At 48.7% G+C, this 16831-nt stretch overlaps 1 protein-coding gene across 1 annotated transcript in view; it reads right to left on the bottom strand.

The window, feature by feature from the left end:
- The window catches only part of NR2E1 (nuclear receptor subfamily 2 group E member 1), a 22114-nt gene extending 5634 nt beyond the window's left edge, over window positions 1-16480 (bottom strand). The window contains exons 1-8 of the mRNA XM_003781579.2: window positions 15740-16480; window positions 10925-11070; window positions 7653-7740; window positions 5945-6180; window positions 4516-4662; window positions 2289-2385; window positions 1752-1901; window positions 1421-1526 (exon numbers count right to left, since the gene is read on the bottom strand). Of these exons, the coding sequence (XP_003781627.1) occupies window positions 1421-1526; window positions 1752-1901; window positions 2289-2385; window positions 4516-4662; window positions 5945-6180; window positions 7653-7740; window positions 10925-11070; window positions 15740-15764 (995 nt within the window). The 5' untranslated portion in view covers window positions 15765-16480. The remainder of the gene's footprint in view (window positions 1-1420; window positions 1527-1751; window positions 1902-2288; window positions 2386-4515; window positions 4663-5944; window positions 6181-7652; window positions 7741-10924; window positions 11071-15739) is intronic.
- Between the last annotated feature and the right edge of the window lie 351 nt (window positions 16481-16831).

Here is a 16831-nt window from a genome sequence, read left to right as displayed (position 1 = left end):
CCATGGATTTTAAATTTCAAACCATAGTGCTTTAATTTGGAAAAACAAATTCACATGCACTATTTCTCAGCACAGTTTCGATGACATTCTATGAACAGGGAATAGGTTTATTCACTCATATTCAAAAGAGGATTTATGATAGAAACAAGAAGATCCTAGCAGAAGGAATATCTTCCCCAAATGGGGAGTATTGACTTAGAATTTCTCTGACCCCTTTGGCAAGGTAGGCATTAAAGGCCTCTACCCATTGGTGTGGTTGTTCCCAACACAGTAGTTGTGGCTAATGTTGAGCTGATGCAGACAGGTTTTCATGGGTCCCTTTTTCTAGAGAAAAAAACAAGAATAGCACAAGAATAGCAACTCTATTCTAATTTCAGGTATACTATAGTGCTGATTTAGGAAGCTAATGAGGTCCCATTCTTCTTTTATTTTTTCATTTGAAAAATGCAATTAGAAAGCCATACCTCTGTGGTGGGCTCGGCCAATGCTGGGATAGGAGGAGCTTTGCTGGATTCCCAATGGCTGAGATTTCTACAAATAGCTAAGAACCGCCTCTGCCAGTGGGCCCTGGTTGGCTAGAAGTAACTCAGTGGATGCTATGACTTGATACCAATTCACCAAAGCCAAATAACAGTATGACGGGGGAAAGATGACCTCTCTGGAAAGTTCTCTGTACCTTCTGCTGGGATCAGTATCTGAAGAAATGTACTGCCTTTTCTCAAGCATAATGTGACCACCCCCTAATATATCAGCCATAGCATTCTGATCTTCATTTTTTTTTGAGAGAGAGTCTCATTATGTCGCCCTCGGGAGACTGCCATGGTGTCACAGCTCACAGCAACCTCAAACTCTTGGGCTTAAGTGATTCTCTTGCCTCAGCCCCCTGAGTAGCTGGGACTACAGGCTCCCACCACAATGCCCAGCTATTTTTTGTTTGTTTGTTTGTTTTTTGTTGCAGTTGTCATTGTTGTTTAGCAGGCCAGGCGGGGCTCGAACCTGCCAGTCTCAGTTTATGTGGCTGGCACCGCTACAGGTGCCAAGCTCTGACCTTCATTTTTAACCTTTCCTATACCCATTCATGCAAATGTGTTCAACTGGGACAACTGTAATGTGTCTGACAGTGCTTTCACTTTGATCATTTAACTTAATTTGCTCCTCTCACCTACCCTGAGAGACAGATAAGGACATAGATTCTAACTACATTAACTGGCTGACAACAAGAGAGTTAGTCCCAGCGTTTGAACTGGCTTGTTACCACCTGCTCACACATTCACAATGGAGGCAATTTTCTTTTTTTTGCAGTTATTGGCGAGGCTGGGTTTGAACCCACCCCCTCCGGGACCGGCACCCTACTCCTTTGAGCCACGGTGCCGCCCAAGGCAAGTTTCTTAAGTACACATTCAAGATAAACAAGGGTCACCTGGTGTGGATGTAGCTATTGAGCGTTAGCTGAGCCTCGTCTTGAAGGGCTGCAATGGCAGCAGCATTTCGGAAGCTTCTCAGTTCAGAACCACTGTGTGTAGGAACTAGAAATGAAGACAGGAAACTGTGATAGGCAGCACAGGAAATGTGGGAATACCCAACAGAATAGCAGGTCCCCACAGCTATGGAAAATAGGACCAGACTAAGGGAATCAGCACCCTCGAAAACCATCAGCTCTTTTTGCAAAGGTCAGTCTGGACTTTGAGGCGGTTGCATTAGTGAGGTGGCAAAACTGGGGAAGGGAAAGAGACAAGGAAGTATCTGCTTACCAGCTTTAAAAGTGACGATGCATTTTAGACAGGCAAATTCAGTAGCATCTAACCGGAGTTGTCTAAACCGAGCCACCACCTCTTGTAAAGCCTGTATTTCAGATATGATCTTGTTCAGCTTCTGGGAATCTGTGTTGTCACCATTCATGCCTGGAATAAAAATATGGGATAAACACTCTAATAGAAAAGCATTTTCATGATTTAATATTGATTTTTGACAAAATCCTGCATATCAATATCTATTCCATTGTCACTCTAAGATATCTGATTCCATGTAAACTGGCTATATTGTATGAAAGTTAATATAAAATCTTCTCTTGGATGATAACAAACACAGTAATTTGCATTTAAATAACAATGCAAGCAGTCATGAATACAACAAAACAACATTATTTGCATTTAAATATAGATTTATAAATGACAGGTATACTCTATTGTTCATCAGGAATTTGTTATTCTTTACATGTTGTTCTTTTTTCAGTAATGTATTTTTATGGTAATTTCTACAACAAAGTCATTAAATTGTGCAATTCTTACCAGATACAGCCAGTAGAGTGTTAGCATCAACCGGAATGGCCCATTGTGCTATTCCTAGAACAAACAGTTCTCTCCAAGCATCTTCCAAAAGCATCAGCTGTCATACAATAGATGTATAATATAATATAGTGTGTAATTTATAAATTTATAAACAATTTCAATATGTAAATTTCCATTATTTTAAAAAGTGTTTTAAGTGCCTGTCTTGGTAATTTTTTTTCCTGAATATTCTAGCTTTCCTTTATTTTTCCCATATTTTCCTTTTTGAAAAGGTGCCTATAGACAGGCACATGCATTTGAGGGGCAGCCATTCCAATTCCACAAAGTTTGCTTCTCTCAGAAAAGAATTTACCCCTCTTGCCCTAATATCTGCCTGTTCATGACACCTAGAAACTTCTCTGGAGACCTGGGCTTTATGAAATTGAAATGTCATCAGCAGCTCAGCAGGTGGATTCCCTTCATAGAGTGCTGATATGATCAAGTTGAGGATTCTGGACTAAGCTTGCAGGTCTGGCCCCAGCTTCCTGGAGGGTTGAGGAGACTGGGCTGAGGGTGGTGGGGGTGGGGAGAGAGGGAGACACACACACACACACACACACACACACACACACAAAATACTAATTCCCAAGAGGCCTTCAGGGGAAATCAGGGTGCAATTATGTTAATCGGGGTTTGCTGAGTTTACCTCATCTCACTGTCTATTTTTCTGAGACTCATAAGTGGACAGCATCAAGGTGCTTGTCATTTTTAGTCTAACAAAATGTGCTACTGAATATTTAAAATGAAAATCTGTCTCCTTTTCCAGATTAATATACCAGATTCCACTTCACTGCAGTTTGCTTGTTGTCGAAGGATTTCTACCCAAGGGCTAAGTGGCAGAAGGTAAGTCAATTTTGTTTGGATTTAAGAGTATACAAATACTTGTTTTGAGAAAAAAATAGCCAATTTACACACACACAATACACATACACAGTGCAAATGATCAGAGCCAACCAGTAACCTGGACAAAGAGAGGACCTCATTAATTAAAAAAAAAAAATTTTTTTTAACCTCTCAAAACCCAGCCCATTCTGAATTATTTATGTGAAAGAATTTCTTTTGGGAAGCTAAGAGCTGACTCATGAAGGCTTATAACCAAAATCACAATTAGACCAAAAGGTTTAATTTTTCAAAATGCTTTATTTTTAGTTTTATCGCACTAAGTACAGGAAATAATTTTAAAATGCAAGGTAAACGATATCTAATTCTGGCCATATTTGAAAGTTCAGGCCATGAAAAAAATGACATCTCATGCTAGAAGATTAAATGTTTTTAACACACTGCTGGGTCTTTCCATAAGAAAGATATATTACATTAAGGGGGGCTCTATTATAATTTAATTAGGTATGAAATGAATTGAAGAAATAAATCTTTGGCTTTCAGAACTACTTTTTAACCTTTTGGGAAATTTGTCGTTAATTTTCACAAATGCACTGGTAAATGGCCAGTGGCTGTGAACATTCTATTTTCTTTCTTTCCCTTAGGGTTAGAAAAAAACAATGGCAGAAGCCATTTCCGATATTCCCAACAACATAACTTCTGGGTTTTGATACAATGCAGTTTTTAGCTGCACACACTTTCCCTCCTCTGAATGTCATTTACAGCCAGAGAATTATGCAAACTACCTATTTGTTTACAAAACCTCTAAAAGCACAGAAGGAATGAAGGGAGAGCTCGGCCTGCACCTTTGATACTACATTCTGAGAAATGAATGGCCAAAACTGAATATCGCGGTGGAGAATATAAAGCTGAGAATATAAAATGAAGAAACAAGTTCCAAAAATCTCACGAGAGATTCTTAACACCTTCTATTCCTCCAATTTCCAATATTCTTAGAAACATTGTTTTATTAAGTGTTAAAAAACATTAGAATTTTAAAATTTAAGATTAAATTTGACGTTTCAGTTAAAACAAAAATAAAAAGATGATGTTCTCATATGTATGTTTTTCACAGATCAGATCCAGCTTCCCTGAAATAACGTAATTGCATCTCTTACTAAGGATTACATAGTAGATATTTTGAACCCATAAAATGAAACCAATAAAAAGTTTCCTCACTGCTGTTAAGTACAGATGCTTGCTTTGCCGTGGTGATTTATCCAGAGGCCATGGCCTTCTGCAAGACCGAACACTGTTATTTCTTTCCCAAACCCTTTTCTCCAAGACCTCAGTGTCCTGGTGGTCATACCTGGTCTTGCAAAGACAGTGTGGAGAAAGCTGGCACACTTTTAGCCCACTTGATGCTCATAAAGAGAAGCCTGGCAGCTGATTCACACACTGACTCTGTGGCCACTTCATAGAGATACATTGGGGTTCCATTCACTTCATGGGGGTACTGAAAGGGGAAGAAAGAGAGGCACTTGGAATTGAGCAAATCATGGCTTTGAAAGAGGAGCCAAACTTTTAATTTCTAATTAAGACAAGGAAAGGGATAAAAAGGAATTTGGATGTTTTGCTTAAATGCACAGTTGCCATCGGTGAGTAAAAAACAAAACCTCTATAGAGTCTGGGATGTAATACTTGTTGGGGGAAGTCAGTTTCCACTCTTTGGGAGCCTTGCCCTTCCTGAGGGGCCTCTGGCTTTTCTATCCCCTGCAGCAAATTTTTCTTGGGTTGAGCCAAGTGCTAGGCCTGGCTCCCCATTTAGACAAGAGCTGCTTGCATTTGTGTAAATAAAAATAGATGTGTAAAAAGTATAAATTAATAGGCATCCCAACACAAATATGCATATGAGTATTTTTAGAAAGGATTAGTATATTATGGAAATATTTCAATTAGACATCTTAATCATTCACAGAGCATTCCCATTCATAACTGACAACATATTCATAACACTACTTTCCCAAGCTTATTATACACATCAAGGGTAAGAAAGCAATATTAAATATTGTGCGTTTGCATGTGCCCAGGTGTTTGGCTTCCCTGCAGAGTGGGGCTGCAGCTGGCCCTCCACTGGGGAAGATCCTAGGCCCTGGAGCAGAGCTTTGGGTAGGTATCAGCTGGAGGCCTGAAGGGTGGTCCCTAGGTGGCAGCCTTTTCAGGTGGTGCAGGCTGTGGCCCTGCTAGTAGGGGTTCAACCCTGATGTAAATCACCTGGCTTAGAGGTTATTGAGGGGAAGATGGAAAATGAACTCAAAGTTTTCAAACTATCTTAACAGTATGAGCTCCACATTTCTCTCTTGTATCCATCGCTTTGCCCAAGGTAATAGATGCTGAGATTTGCAATTCTGGGGCTCTTCCTCCAGTTGCAGACAGCTTCTTTCCCTTAAAAACAAACGTTCTTCTGGCCTCCTAGGACTCCTAAAGCGGCCCTGTGGGCTTAAGCCAGGGCTCCACCCACCACCAGTCACCAGTGGGTGCTGCCTACAGGCTTGTGGGCTCCACCCCACAACAGCTGAAAGGGAATTTCTGGGGGATGGGAGCAGAAGTCCACATCTGTGGCCACTCAGAGGTTGACCCTAACTACACTTTGAGCATCCATCGCTCAACAGGGGCGAGCATGAGCTGGAGCACCTGGGAGGCCCCTCCATCTTTTGTCCCACCCTAGTCACAGCTCCAAAAGACTGGATGCATCCCTGTATCCCTTTGGCTCCAAACGAGTCTATGTGGCCACTGACCTTGGGTGTGGGCTGAGCCAGGCTCACAAGGGTCTGCCGTTCGGGGGTGGCAGACACTGCGGCCAGCTCCAGGCTGTGTGGCTCCAGTTGTGTGACCGCGGTGAAGAAGGCCGGCGCGGGTAGCGCCGCCGACGGGAAGTGCGCGTCCGCCCGGTTCTCCTCCTTGTGCCCTCGGAAGTAGAGGGCCACCTGCTTGCGGATGGTAGAAGTTCGAGGACCCCGCTCGTGCTGCACCGCTGCAGAGACAGACAGATGGACGCACGCCCGTGATCAGAGAGGCCGCAACACCAAGCCGCTCACTGATCCTGAGCCTGATGTCACGTTTGGGCAGCCAAGATCGTACAACAGGTAAAGAAAAGGCGGGAGCGAGGATGTGAGAGCGGAAGGCTCACCGAGATCCTCGAACCAACCTCTCCGCTGTACAGATTGGAGAGCTGGGGCCGAGAAGAGGAGGAGCCTGTGTCGGTCCAAAGTGCCACGATAATGGCAGAACCTTGAGCAAAACTCCAGTTTCCTCCCCAGACCCTCTGAGCGGGAGAAGCTAGGTATACTCGCCCCCCTCTAAGTGGAACAGGGAGCGCCACGCACTCTTGGCAGGCTGTCTCTGCCCAGACTTTCCCAGTTCTGTCCAAGATCGACTGCTCCCAACCCCCAGCCCTCGCCCCCACAGAAATGGCATTTGGCCCCAGAGACCCAGGAGAAAAGAACCCGAGCCCTGGGGACGTTGGGGGATGGGACAAGAGAAAGCCTGTCTCCCAAGTGTAATGGAGGAAAGCAGAGGAGATGTGACTATTACCACCAACAGTTTAAATGAACAAATTAATTCAGAGCAACCTTCCGCCCGCTGAGCTTGACAACTTGTCAATACACAAATTCAACAGGTTGGACACTCCGTCCTGCTTCTTGCGCTGTGGAGGAAGAAGCTCTCCCTGATAGACGTCATGTCTCCTGGATCTGCCACCCGGCCTGGGCCCCTGCACCGCAAAACCCACCGCGCGTGCTGTCCCGGCCCCGCTGTGCCCTCTAGCCGGTGACTCCCGCTCCCTCCTGGGCTGGGGCGCCCCCGCCAGGCGGCGACTGGGGACGCAGCGTGTGCTCCACGGCCAGACCTAGCTCCCGACCTAGTTGCAGCTGCACCAGGGGTGGGTGTCAGAGGCACCCAAAGGCGCTACCGGCCTCTCCAGCCCTTTTTTCTGTTTTATATACAACCCACCCCGGAGAAGCCAAGGTGGGCTCAGTGGGCGTACTGATCTTCACATCTTGGTGACTTTGCAAACAATGGCTCGATATTCAGCGTTTTCATGTCTATGCCCTCCCTCCTCCAACACGCCATCGTCTTCCAGTCCCCAAGATCTCCTCCCAGGGAGACTATGCGGGCTTCTAGATCCTAGGGGAGGCTAACAGGCTTAGACTTGGCTAGGAAGGGTGGGAAAGAGGTGAGAAGAGGGATTAGGATTGTGGGGTTGATTATAGGGGCGCAAGCTTCTGAGGTGGCCATGGGCTTTGCCCTAGGGAGTTCATGGAGTCCCGGCGGGATTGTGCTGAGAGGCCGGAAGGATACAACTGAAAGCCCGAAGCCAAATCTCAGTATATGGGAAGAGGCGCTGGAAAGATGATTTACATGCATAGGAGTGCCATGTATTTTCTGTACATGTAATTTACTTACTACTCAATCAACATTAGAGGAATAAAGGGATGTACTGATTACCATCTTTGTTCATGTTGACTTCCAAACACTTCTTCAGTCGACAGGCTCTGCACTGGTTTCTGTGTGTCTTGTCCACCGGGCAGCCTCCCTGGAACAGAGCGCAGGAGGTCAGCGGCCCCCTGCGGCCTTTAGGCTGCAGACTCTAAGCCCGCGGCCCTCGGGGTCAGCGGCGTCTGGGAGGGGCCGCAAACCCCGGAGCCGCGAGCCTGGGTCAGCGAAACGCCAGGGCCTTGGGCACCAGCAGGGCCAAGTAGAGAAGGAGCTGAGACTTCCCAGGGCACTTCCAGAGGACCAGACCCCCACCCCGTGGAAACAGACAAGAAAAAGTCCTCCGAGCGGGTGAAGGAGCAAAGCGCCAGGTTTGCTAGATCCCCAAGTGCGGGGAGAAGCTCACTAGAGGAACTTCCGCCAGTCGCGGAGTGGTGGAGCAGGGATCAGACTTTTCAGGACCGAAGACAGCGACCCAGCCCCAGAGTCGGAGGCCTCTGAGCTCTGTTGGCCGCAGGCTTTCGGGTCAGCGTCCACGCCACGCCCCTTCCCGCCCGATTGCTCTTTCCTCTTTGAGTACTTGAGTCTACTCTGTATGTCACTGTCTGGGTGTGCCCATTTACCCGGCAGATAAACATCTCCCATTTATTCTTCACTCTCCCGTTGCCTCACGTTTGCTTTAGTATTTGAAGCCATCCCTATAACCAGCTAGTCTTAAAGACTAGCGTCAGCCCAGCTTCATGGAAATACAGCCATTCCTGGGAGATGAGGCCCTAGTCAGAGTGGTTAGGCAGGCAAGGCCTCCAAAAGGTGAGGGTGGGTAGGGAAGAGCCCAAGGCCTGGGCAAAAGCTAAAAATACCCACTATGTAAATATGACCAGGAAGATACTATGACAGACTGTCTGACGAAATAACATGAACTGAGATTATTGACACAATAAAAATGTTGTCACTTCTTTAGAAGTATATATCTGAGTTCCATAAGCAAATAAGCATTTTACCTAATGCAAGTTTCTGAAAAAATATTGGCCATTCTATTAAAAGAAGAAATCTACAGATAAAGTTTCTTTCACAGTTTATTCAGCACTAGGTGTCATTACTGAGGGAACATACACATAGATACATAGTCACATATGCTATGAGTTTGATGCACAGAAAATATCTAAGAAGTTTGGTGCTCTGCCATATTTATATAAGTTGTTACTGTTACATTTGCAGTGGCAAGAGAATATATAAATGTATTTTGCTTCATAGTCTCAAAAATTTATATACTCTGTACTATTTCCTCCCCCCCCCATATCCTTTAGGGGAAAATTACACACTAGTATAAAGTTTTATGAAATCACATCCCTCCAATTTAAAATATGTTGATGTATTTAAAATTACAGTGGGACAGAGGTTCATAACCATTTCTAAATATCCTCATTACTGTTAATGATAAGTTGAAATATCATCTGGTTAACTTTAGAATCAAAGAGAGAAAGGAAATAATTTTTTGTTCCTAAGTGATTCTTCAAGGCATCTTTGCTGGCCAATGTAATAATTCGATGTAAAAAGGTTTTAAAAACGTATTAAATATAATCATATGCCTGTCTTCAAATGGGATCTTTCCAGTATTCTGATAAACATGCAAAATGGAAGCCTTCATTAGTTCTTAAGTGTGTCTTCAAATCAGACCAAATGTATATAAATATCTGGTGCCTGAGAAAAGGATGAGCGCCTCAGCTCTGAGCATTTATTCTCTTTGCAAGGAGAGGAACACCAGCCTGATGAGTCTATTATCGCTCCTTTACAAGCACTTGGACTGATATCAATGTGTTTGAATTGATAGCCATCCTATTTTAAAATACAAGCATAACATCTGAGATTTTGATTCCCCAATTCTGTACATCACATAAAAGTAAACGACAATCTAAGTAGAAGCCTGCTCAAATCTGACAACTCACAGTTAATCCCATAATCCTGTAGAACTATCGGGAGACAGTCCTATGTATGTATAATGCGTCTAAATAGTGAAACTAGAAACTCATACAGGTCTGGGTACTCAATTAAACAAGTAACAATGCTGGAGAGTTCAGAATAACTTGTTCAAATCCAAATGTCTTCTTGTTTTTGCTGTTATTTCAAATCTATCAAAAATTGATTTGAGCAGACATGACCTCAGAAAAAGATGTCAGAATAATTCATTAGCACCAGACAAGTACACAATGTATGCATATGTGTATGTATCATATATTTATTTAATGAAAGTGTTTTGCTATTTGGTTAGCAAAGGATAACGCTTGACTAATGCACTCCCTGGGGTTTTCCTGGGAGTGATGGTGGAGGCCTCTGTGCTGAGGGTTTGCACACCTGGCTAAGGAGTGGGAAAAGCATGGAGCTAAAAAGTTAATCTCCTAGGTGAACAAAAGCCTACTACTGAGCTACAAACTGAGCTGGAGGGATTCTGCTCACTCTGGAAGGTCTGGCTCACATAGCCCAGGCCCTGACCCCTCTGTCTCTTTGACACAGGTCTGTCTGCTGAAGACCAAAGCATAACAAACTGGGCACATCTTCTAAGCATAGAAGGAGGAAAATATATAGGAAGCTTGGAGAGGATCCCAGTTGTACCTTACTCTCCAGCCTCCTCTTCTTCACCCAGCCCTTTTCTGACAAAAGCCCAGAATACTTGGTGCACCATGTATACTTCCTGAACAGCCCTGCTTCTCTGGAGTTGAAAGGAACAGCCCCTCACAGAGTATGGTCTCTTTCTTCCAGAGAGGCCAGCACTCACTTTGAATTTCAGCTAAAGATGGTAGTGACCTTGACTCAGATCCCTATGTGCCTTCTACTTCTGCATTCTATCTAGGTAGACTGTAGTTAGGGGACTGAGCTTGGGTGATGCTAGGAATGGGGGTAGGTATAGACATCCAAAATAACACAGCACTTTCTCCTGCTTGCTACTTGCAATTTAGATTCTAAAGTTCCTTAAGTCCCCTGGGCCAGCTTTATAGCCACTGGGTGTGGGCCTTACCCCATGTCAAATCTGTCAGAGGATTAAAAAAAAAAAAAAAAAGGAGTAGGGTGGCTCTGGCAGTTCAGACTTCCCCTGCAAACTCGTCTGTCTTCCCTCACCACACCCAGTCTTCTCCCAGCCAGAGTTGAGACAGGATGGAGGGGAGAGGTCAGGGCCTAGTCTCTCCTTAACAGCAGGGCAGTAGGGAAACTCAGAGGAGACCTTGCCACAAATGAAGCAGGAAGAGGCAGCGGAGGGGAGCTGGGCACTGTAGCCCAGGCTGAGGTACCTGGTTTCCAGATTTGCAGACATACGTCCTATTCCTTCGGATACTCCGTTTGAAAAATCCTGAGCAGCCGTCGCAGGCGTAGACTCCGTAGTGTTTCCCCGAGCTGCGGTCGCCACACACTTTGCAGGGGATATCTAAAATGCGGCCTGAAATCGCAAGAAATACAGGGCAGGGGGGAAGGGAGGAGAGGGAAGGGAAGGCGGAGAAGAGCGAGGAAAGGGGAGAGGGAGAGGGAGATGCTAAGCAATCTGACCTCTGAAGGGATTAGCACCGAAGCTGCGGTAAAAGCAAATAATGAAGTGATTTTATAGCCAAACTTTTTTTCCTTGAGCAAGTGTCAGTTTCCTACAATGAGCATTATTCATGCACCGCTACGTGTATTTGGGTCTCCTCTAATCGCTGAGACCCATTTTGGAATAAAAGATTACAGCAGGCCGGGGCGGTAGCGCGGCCGGGCGCTGCCTTTCTGCTCCGCGGAAAGTTTGGCCGCCTCCCTCCTCCGCTCTCGCATTTAACAGAGAAAGTTGTTAGTGAGCTCGCGAGGAGACAAACTTGAAATGTAAAAGAGAAAAGAAGAAAAACAAACACGGCTGGAACTAGGGATGGCAGCTGGAAGGCAATCGAGTTTTCTCTGAGCTCTGCGCTGGGCGGTTGTTATTATTAGGATTATTATTGTAATGCTAATACTCGGATTATTAATGATAATAAGGGTAGTGGTAATTGCCCAACTTTCCCTTTACCTATTAAAAAAAATGCTTGGTGAATCGCTTTTGAGAAATTCTTTCTTTTAGGAAAAAATCATTTTCTCCCCAAAGTAGCACTGGGCCAGGCAAGTGAGGAGAGCAACATAGGTCATCCATTCTGAGCGGGTCAGTGTGGGAGTGAGAGGCCACTTCTGAGAGCCCGGCCTCTTCACACTTGGTCCTCTGCGGGTCTTTTCCCCCTGCTTTCCCTGCCGCTGTGGGAGGCTGTTTTTTTTTTTTTTAAGGGATCTGCCTTATTTCTGTAAGCTGTTTCCCCCTACTCTCTGGACCCCAACTCAAGAGAACTTTCCCAGGAATCCCCTCTAACTCTCAGTGGCCACGCACCATGGAGCAGTGTTAGGGAGAGGATAATATGCAAACATTCAAAAAGGGAGGAATTATTTTTCTCTAAGGTTCAAGGGTCCAACAAGTGCCTGAATCGGTTTACAGGGACTTAGAAAAGCTTCCTTCCCCCCCCCCCCAAGCAAAGGGGGTATTAAAGTGTTAACTTTATTAACCTTTAATTTTTTAAATAATGGTAGTTAATAACAATTAACTTATTAACATTGGATTTTCCCGTAGCTTTCCAACCGAAGGCCTCTAGCCTGGGCCTGGTGGCCTCAGGCCTCTTTGAAACTCGACAGCTGCTCCCAGGAGCATTTGGGATGCAGAGTGAGATTAGGTTAGGGTGTGGAGAGGCAGGGGTGACAACGACTGTTGTGGAGGGGTGTGGGGGAGATGAGGGGAGGCGCGGGAAAGGCCCGGGAGGCTTCAGAGGTGGAACCCTGTTCCAGGACTCCGAGGCCTAAGGGCTGGCTAGCACCCCGGGCCGGTCTTGGCTTCAGGTGGAGGGGGGGCTAGGCGGGGGGCCATGCTGGGTGGGAGTGTTCGGTAACGACCAGGCTCGGCTCGGGTAATTACAACCCCGCCGCAGCACCTGCCTATAGAGCTACCAGTGACCCGTCAAAAAGAGTAGCATGGGAATTCGGACGACGACAAAGGCGGGCAGGGGAGGCGCGCGGCGAGGCGGCCACCAGCTAGGCGCCCCCTCTCCCGCAGGGAGGGAGGGGACACTATGTTTTGGGAGAGAGGGGCTGCAAAGAGCCAGGAGAGGCCACGTTGGGTCTTGTCCTCCCCCCACCCCACCCCACCCTCCCGCCCCTGCCTGTCACTGAGCCCAGCGGAACTTATGGTCGCCCAGGAGCCAGGGTCTCCAGCTCTCCTAACGACATTCACTTCGGAAGCAGTAAACTTGGTTTTCGTATTTCGCAACCATCCTCCTCTGCATAACACAGCTCTCTGGCCGCATTGGGTCCATGATTGCAGCTCAAGCAATACTGCAGCCCCAGCTATCCTCTTCCTTGTGGCAGTATAGCTGATGCCATTATAAGCTTGTGGGAGGAGCAGTGGTGGGATCTCTCGCCTCCACTTTCCATCGAAACACGAGACCCATGACACGCATCTCTGGAGAACCCCAGGAGGACCGAGGGAAGACCCAGAACAGGGGGGATGACTTTCCTGGGATTCCCTGGGCCGGGCCTCCGGGGCTGTCGCGCCCTTAGGCCGCCACCGACCGCGGGTGGGCTCAGCCTCTGGCAGACGTCGGAGTCGGGGCTCCTGGAGCAGATTCAAGACCAGCAACCAGGCTGGGGCGGGGCACAGGAGGGAGGGACGCGAAAATTCCAGGGCATAGTGGGTTTGTGCCTCAGACTCCGCCACCCAGCCACGTTGAGGTGACTTGGGGTCACGAGACAAGCTGGTTGACCCCGTTGCAAAGCTCCTCTCATTTAGCAAGCCGAGCGAGCTCCGACGTGAGTCGAGCTGGAGTTTCCTGAAGCTGGAAAACCGTTCTTAACTTCTCTCGCCAGGGGGTCCCCTCGGGGCTTTTTGTGTGTCATAATTGCCTAAAGATATATGGCAGCTTCGATTACTGTAATTACCATCAGAGGCTGTTGAAAGAAGTTAGTCTGGGCTGCAGGGGTGACTGCCCAGGGTCTTGTTACCACCCAGGCGGGACTCCGGGTAACATCGTTCTGCTCTCCAGCCAGCCAAAGCCAGGCAAGGCCAGGGCTGCAGACCTTCCTCCTGGCCCAGTCCTGACCCGCCCGCTGCGCACCGACTTCCTTGCTGCCCAGGGCCGGAGGGCCGCGGGTTTCAGGTCTGCTGCGCCCACGGGTCTCAAGGGGGCCTGGATGAAGCAGCAGCTCGGGCGGGGCCGCTGTCCCGCCGGCTGACAGAGACTGGGGCTCGAGACTTCCAAGGCTGAGCCCAGGATTTGGGGAAGTTGAAAAGCTCCAAAGTTTCCTCAGTGTGCCCACTACTCTTTCTCTCCCCCAATTGCGGGGTCGTCTGCGTCCTAGTCCACAGAGCGCGGTGCAGCCCCAGGCGTGCAGGGCTTCCCGCCCATCCCTTTTCCCGAGGCTCACCTTTCCAGCCCTGGGGGGCTCTGCCCCCCACCCAGTGGTCGAAGGAGCCAGAGGCTCCTTACTTCTAGAGGTAGAGGCGAAGGCCTGTCCCCGGGTAAGTGAGCCAGGAGGCCTGAGTAGGCCCACATAATTCTGTTTTTGCAGTGGAGGCTGGGGAATGCAACAGGAAAGGACTCTTTCTGTGCCCCCCAAGAAGGACATTCATACCCGGCAACAGAAAGCCAGTTCGCCTCGCTTCCCAGAGAGTCAGACTGCCAGGCAGGACCAGGGTAGGCCCAGGCTAAAGGGAACCGCCAGTCCCAGGAAAGGAAGGGTCTGCTCTACATTCTGGCCATGGTTAAGGCTCCTTCTTTGCTCCCTTTGCCCCAACTCTAAACATTTCTCTTTTTCTGTCTTTGCTCTCGTTAATTTTGCTTTAATTTTTTACACGGCAAAACCAAAACAAAACAAACGGACAAAGTGAAAACACAACCTACTTCTTAGCGGTGGGGGAAGGCGGGCAAGGGGCGGGAATTGCATCCCACTTAAGTGAGACTTCATTATCAGTCCTCAGAAGTATCTCTGATTCTCCTAACTTTCTAAGACTCAGGACAATGAGGACCGGTGAGAGGCAGGAGGAGCGAAGGAACGCACATAGCGCCAAAAATACGATAGCGAAAACAACGCGGGTGGCGGGAGAACTGTGGGACGTGGGGATTGCAGAAGTGGCCGCCCTCCGCCCTGGACCCCGGAATCGCAGCCTTTGGCCACGGGAAGGCGGGAGCTGAAATGCCCCGGGGGAAAATCCTAGACCGGCTGCCGCGTCTGCTCCACGCCAGCTCAGGCCTGCACATTCTCGGGTTCCTCAGGCATCGTGCACGCAAATGCCATCGCACACACTCGCAGCCCGGCTCCTCTGCGTCGGGGTGGGGGGTGGTTAGAGGTCAGCCGCGGCTTGGTGTTGGGTAGGAAAGGCAGCAGCTCAGGAAGTTCGAGGAAGGAGAGAGGCGCACTGAGGGAGCAGGCCGCTCACTCCTGCCTCTGCTGAGCTCCGGCTCGAAAAGTCCTTGGGATTAGGGATTTGGTCCTCTCTTTGCTAGAGTAGTTCGCCATACTTTAAATTCCCCAGTTATGACCTACGCGGATTTAGGATTAAGGAAAATGTGACTTTTAAATTGTTTCTGCTTCCCAGTTTGCAGGATTATTTGAAATAGCTAGAAACGGGGTGCAAAGCATTCCATTCAAAATCCGCTTTGCAGAGTTGCTTTGCGCGCTGAAGCTCGGAGTTTTGAGCTAGTGTGTTTATTGTGCTGCCGCCTGGAGCTGAGGCCCAGTTCCCGCCCCCATGGCCCCACCCGAACAGCACCTGGAGGCTAAATGGAGGCAACTCGCCGGACTGGTGGGCTGCGTGGGTCTCAACCTTCCCACCATATCAGAGAGAGAGCGGGATCAAGCAACAGGGGCAATGAAATTGCTCTCCCCTCACCACGAAACGCTTCAACTCACGGTCTTCAAGTAGCTGGACCAAAGCTCACATGCCCGCTGAAGTCCCTCTCCCGGGCTCGGAGCCCCGGAGCCCCGGAGCCCCGGGCAGGACCTCCCGGCCTCCCCGCTCGCCCGCCCAAGGCTGCGCACCTAGGCCCCGCGGCCGCCAGAGAGGTACCCACTTGTTGATCCTGCGGGCTTGCTCATGCTGGCTGTCCCGGGACGGAGCGGTTGGTGGGCGCTGCCCGAGTCCCGGCCGGCAGCGCCCGCCTCGCCGCCGGGCGCTGCCGCTCTCCAGCTGCCCTCCAGCCTGCGAGGCTCCCGGGCCGGACAGGTGGGTGTCAGTGGCTCGCTGCGATGCTCCCTGGGCGCTCAGAATTCGTTCCACAGTGGAAATTTAAGCATTCTTAAGTTTCTTCCCGGCTCTTGCAAAACTGCAGCTGCTGGGAATGCTGCTTGGTATGGACACACGCAGGGACAGATGGAGAGATGGACAGGCAGACCGAGGAAGAAGGGAGGAGGACAGCAAGAGAGGGATGTGCAAGGACAGAGATGGAGACGCGAAAATGGTCTTCCTACGGAGCGATAAGGGCAAAATCCCTCTCTTTCCCCATTCCTGTCACTTAGTCTTCAATCTCTCCCCTCTACATAGGAATGTAGAGTGTGGACAGATCTCTACAGACCGCTGGTCTTCCAAGGGAAGAGGGAAACACAACCGCAGTCTCAGAGGTAGATGGGCTCCGCGCCGCCGGAACCCGAGCGCGGAGTGGGAAACTAGATTGCTGGGAAATCCTCCGAGGGAAGAGGCGGCAAGGTCCCGGTTTCCGGGGAGAGCCGCGCATGCAGCGGCAAAGGGTCCCCGAAGTTCATTACCCCGTGACTTTGTGCCTGTGGCTGCGGGCTGGGTCCCCTGTAATATCTCCAGAAGCGCTCTGACAGGCAGCCGCGGGGAGGGGAATAGGGCGTCCCTGGCCCACTTAGCTTTTCCCCCAACTCCTGGCGGGGTCTGACGTCAGCCATGTGCGGGGAGGGGATGGGAGGAGGGAGGGGGTTAAATGCTAATGATATTAATGAACCTCCAAGCGGCTCCCAAAGAAAATGCAGGCGCTCTGGGAGCTGACGAGTTAGAAAGTGTGAATACGGGAGTGTGGCTCTGTGCGTGCGTGATGGTGAGGATGGTGCGGCTCGTAATAAAAATGAATTATTATATTTCATGGCAAAAAGGGAAGGGGAGGGCTGATGGGGCTTTCTCAAAACGCTTCACCTCCCCCACT

Source organism: Otolemur garnettii, unplaced genomic scaffold, assembly GCF_000181295.1.
Source record: "Otolemur garnettii isolate 467f Iridium unplaced genomic scaffold, OtoGar3 scaffold00002, whole genome shotgun sequence".
Lineage (NCBI taxonomy): Eukaryota > Metazoa > Chordata > Mammalia > Primates > Galagidae > Otolemur > Otolemur garnettii.
Note: the sequence above shows the minus strand (reverse complement) of the source record. Positions and strands in the feature narration are given on the sequence as shown.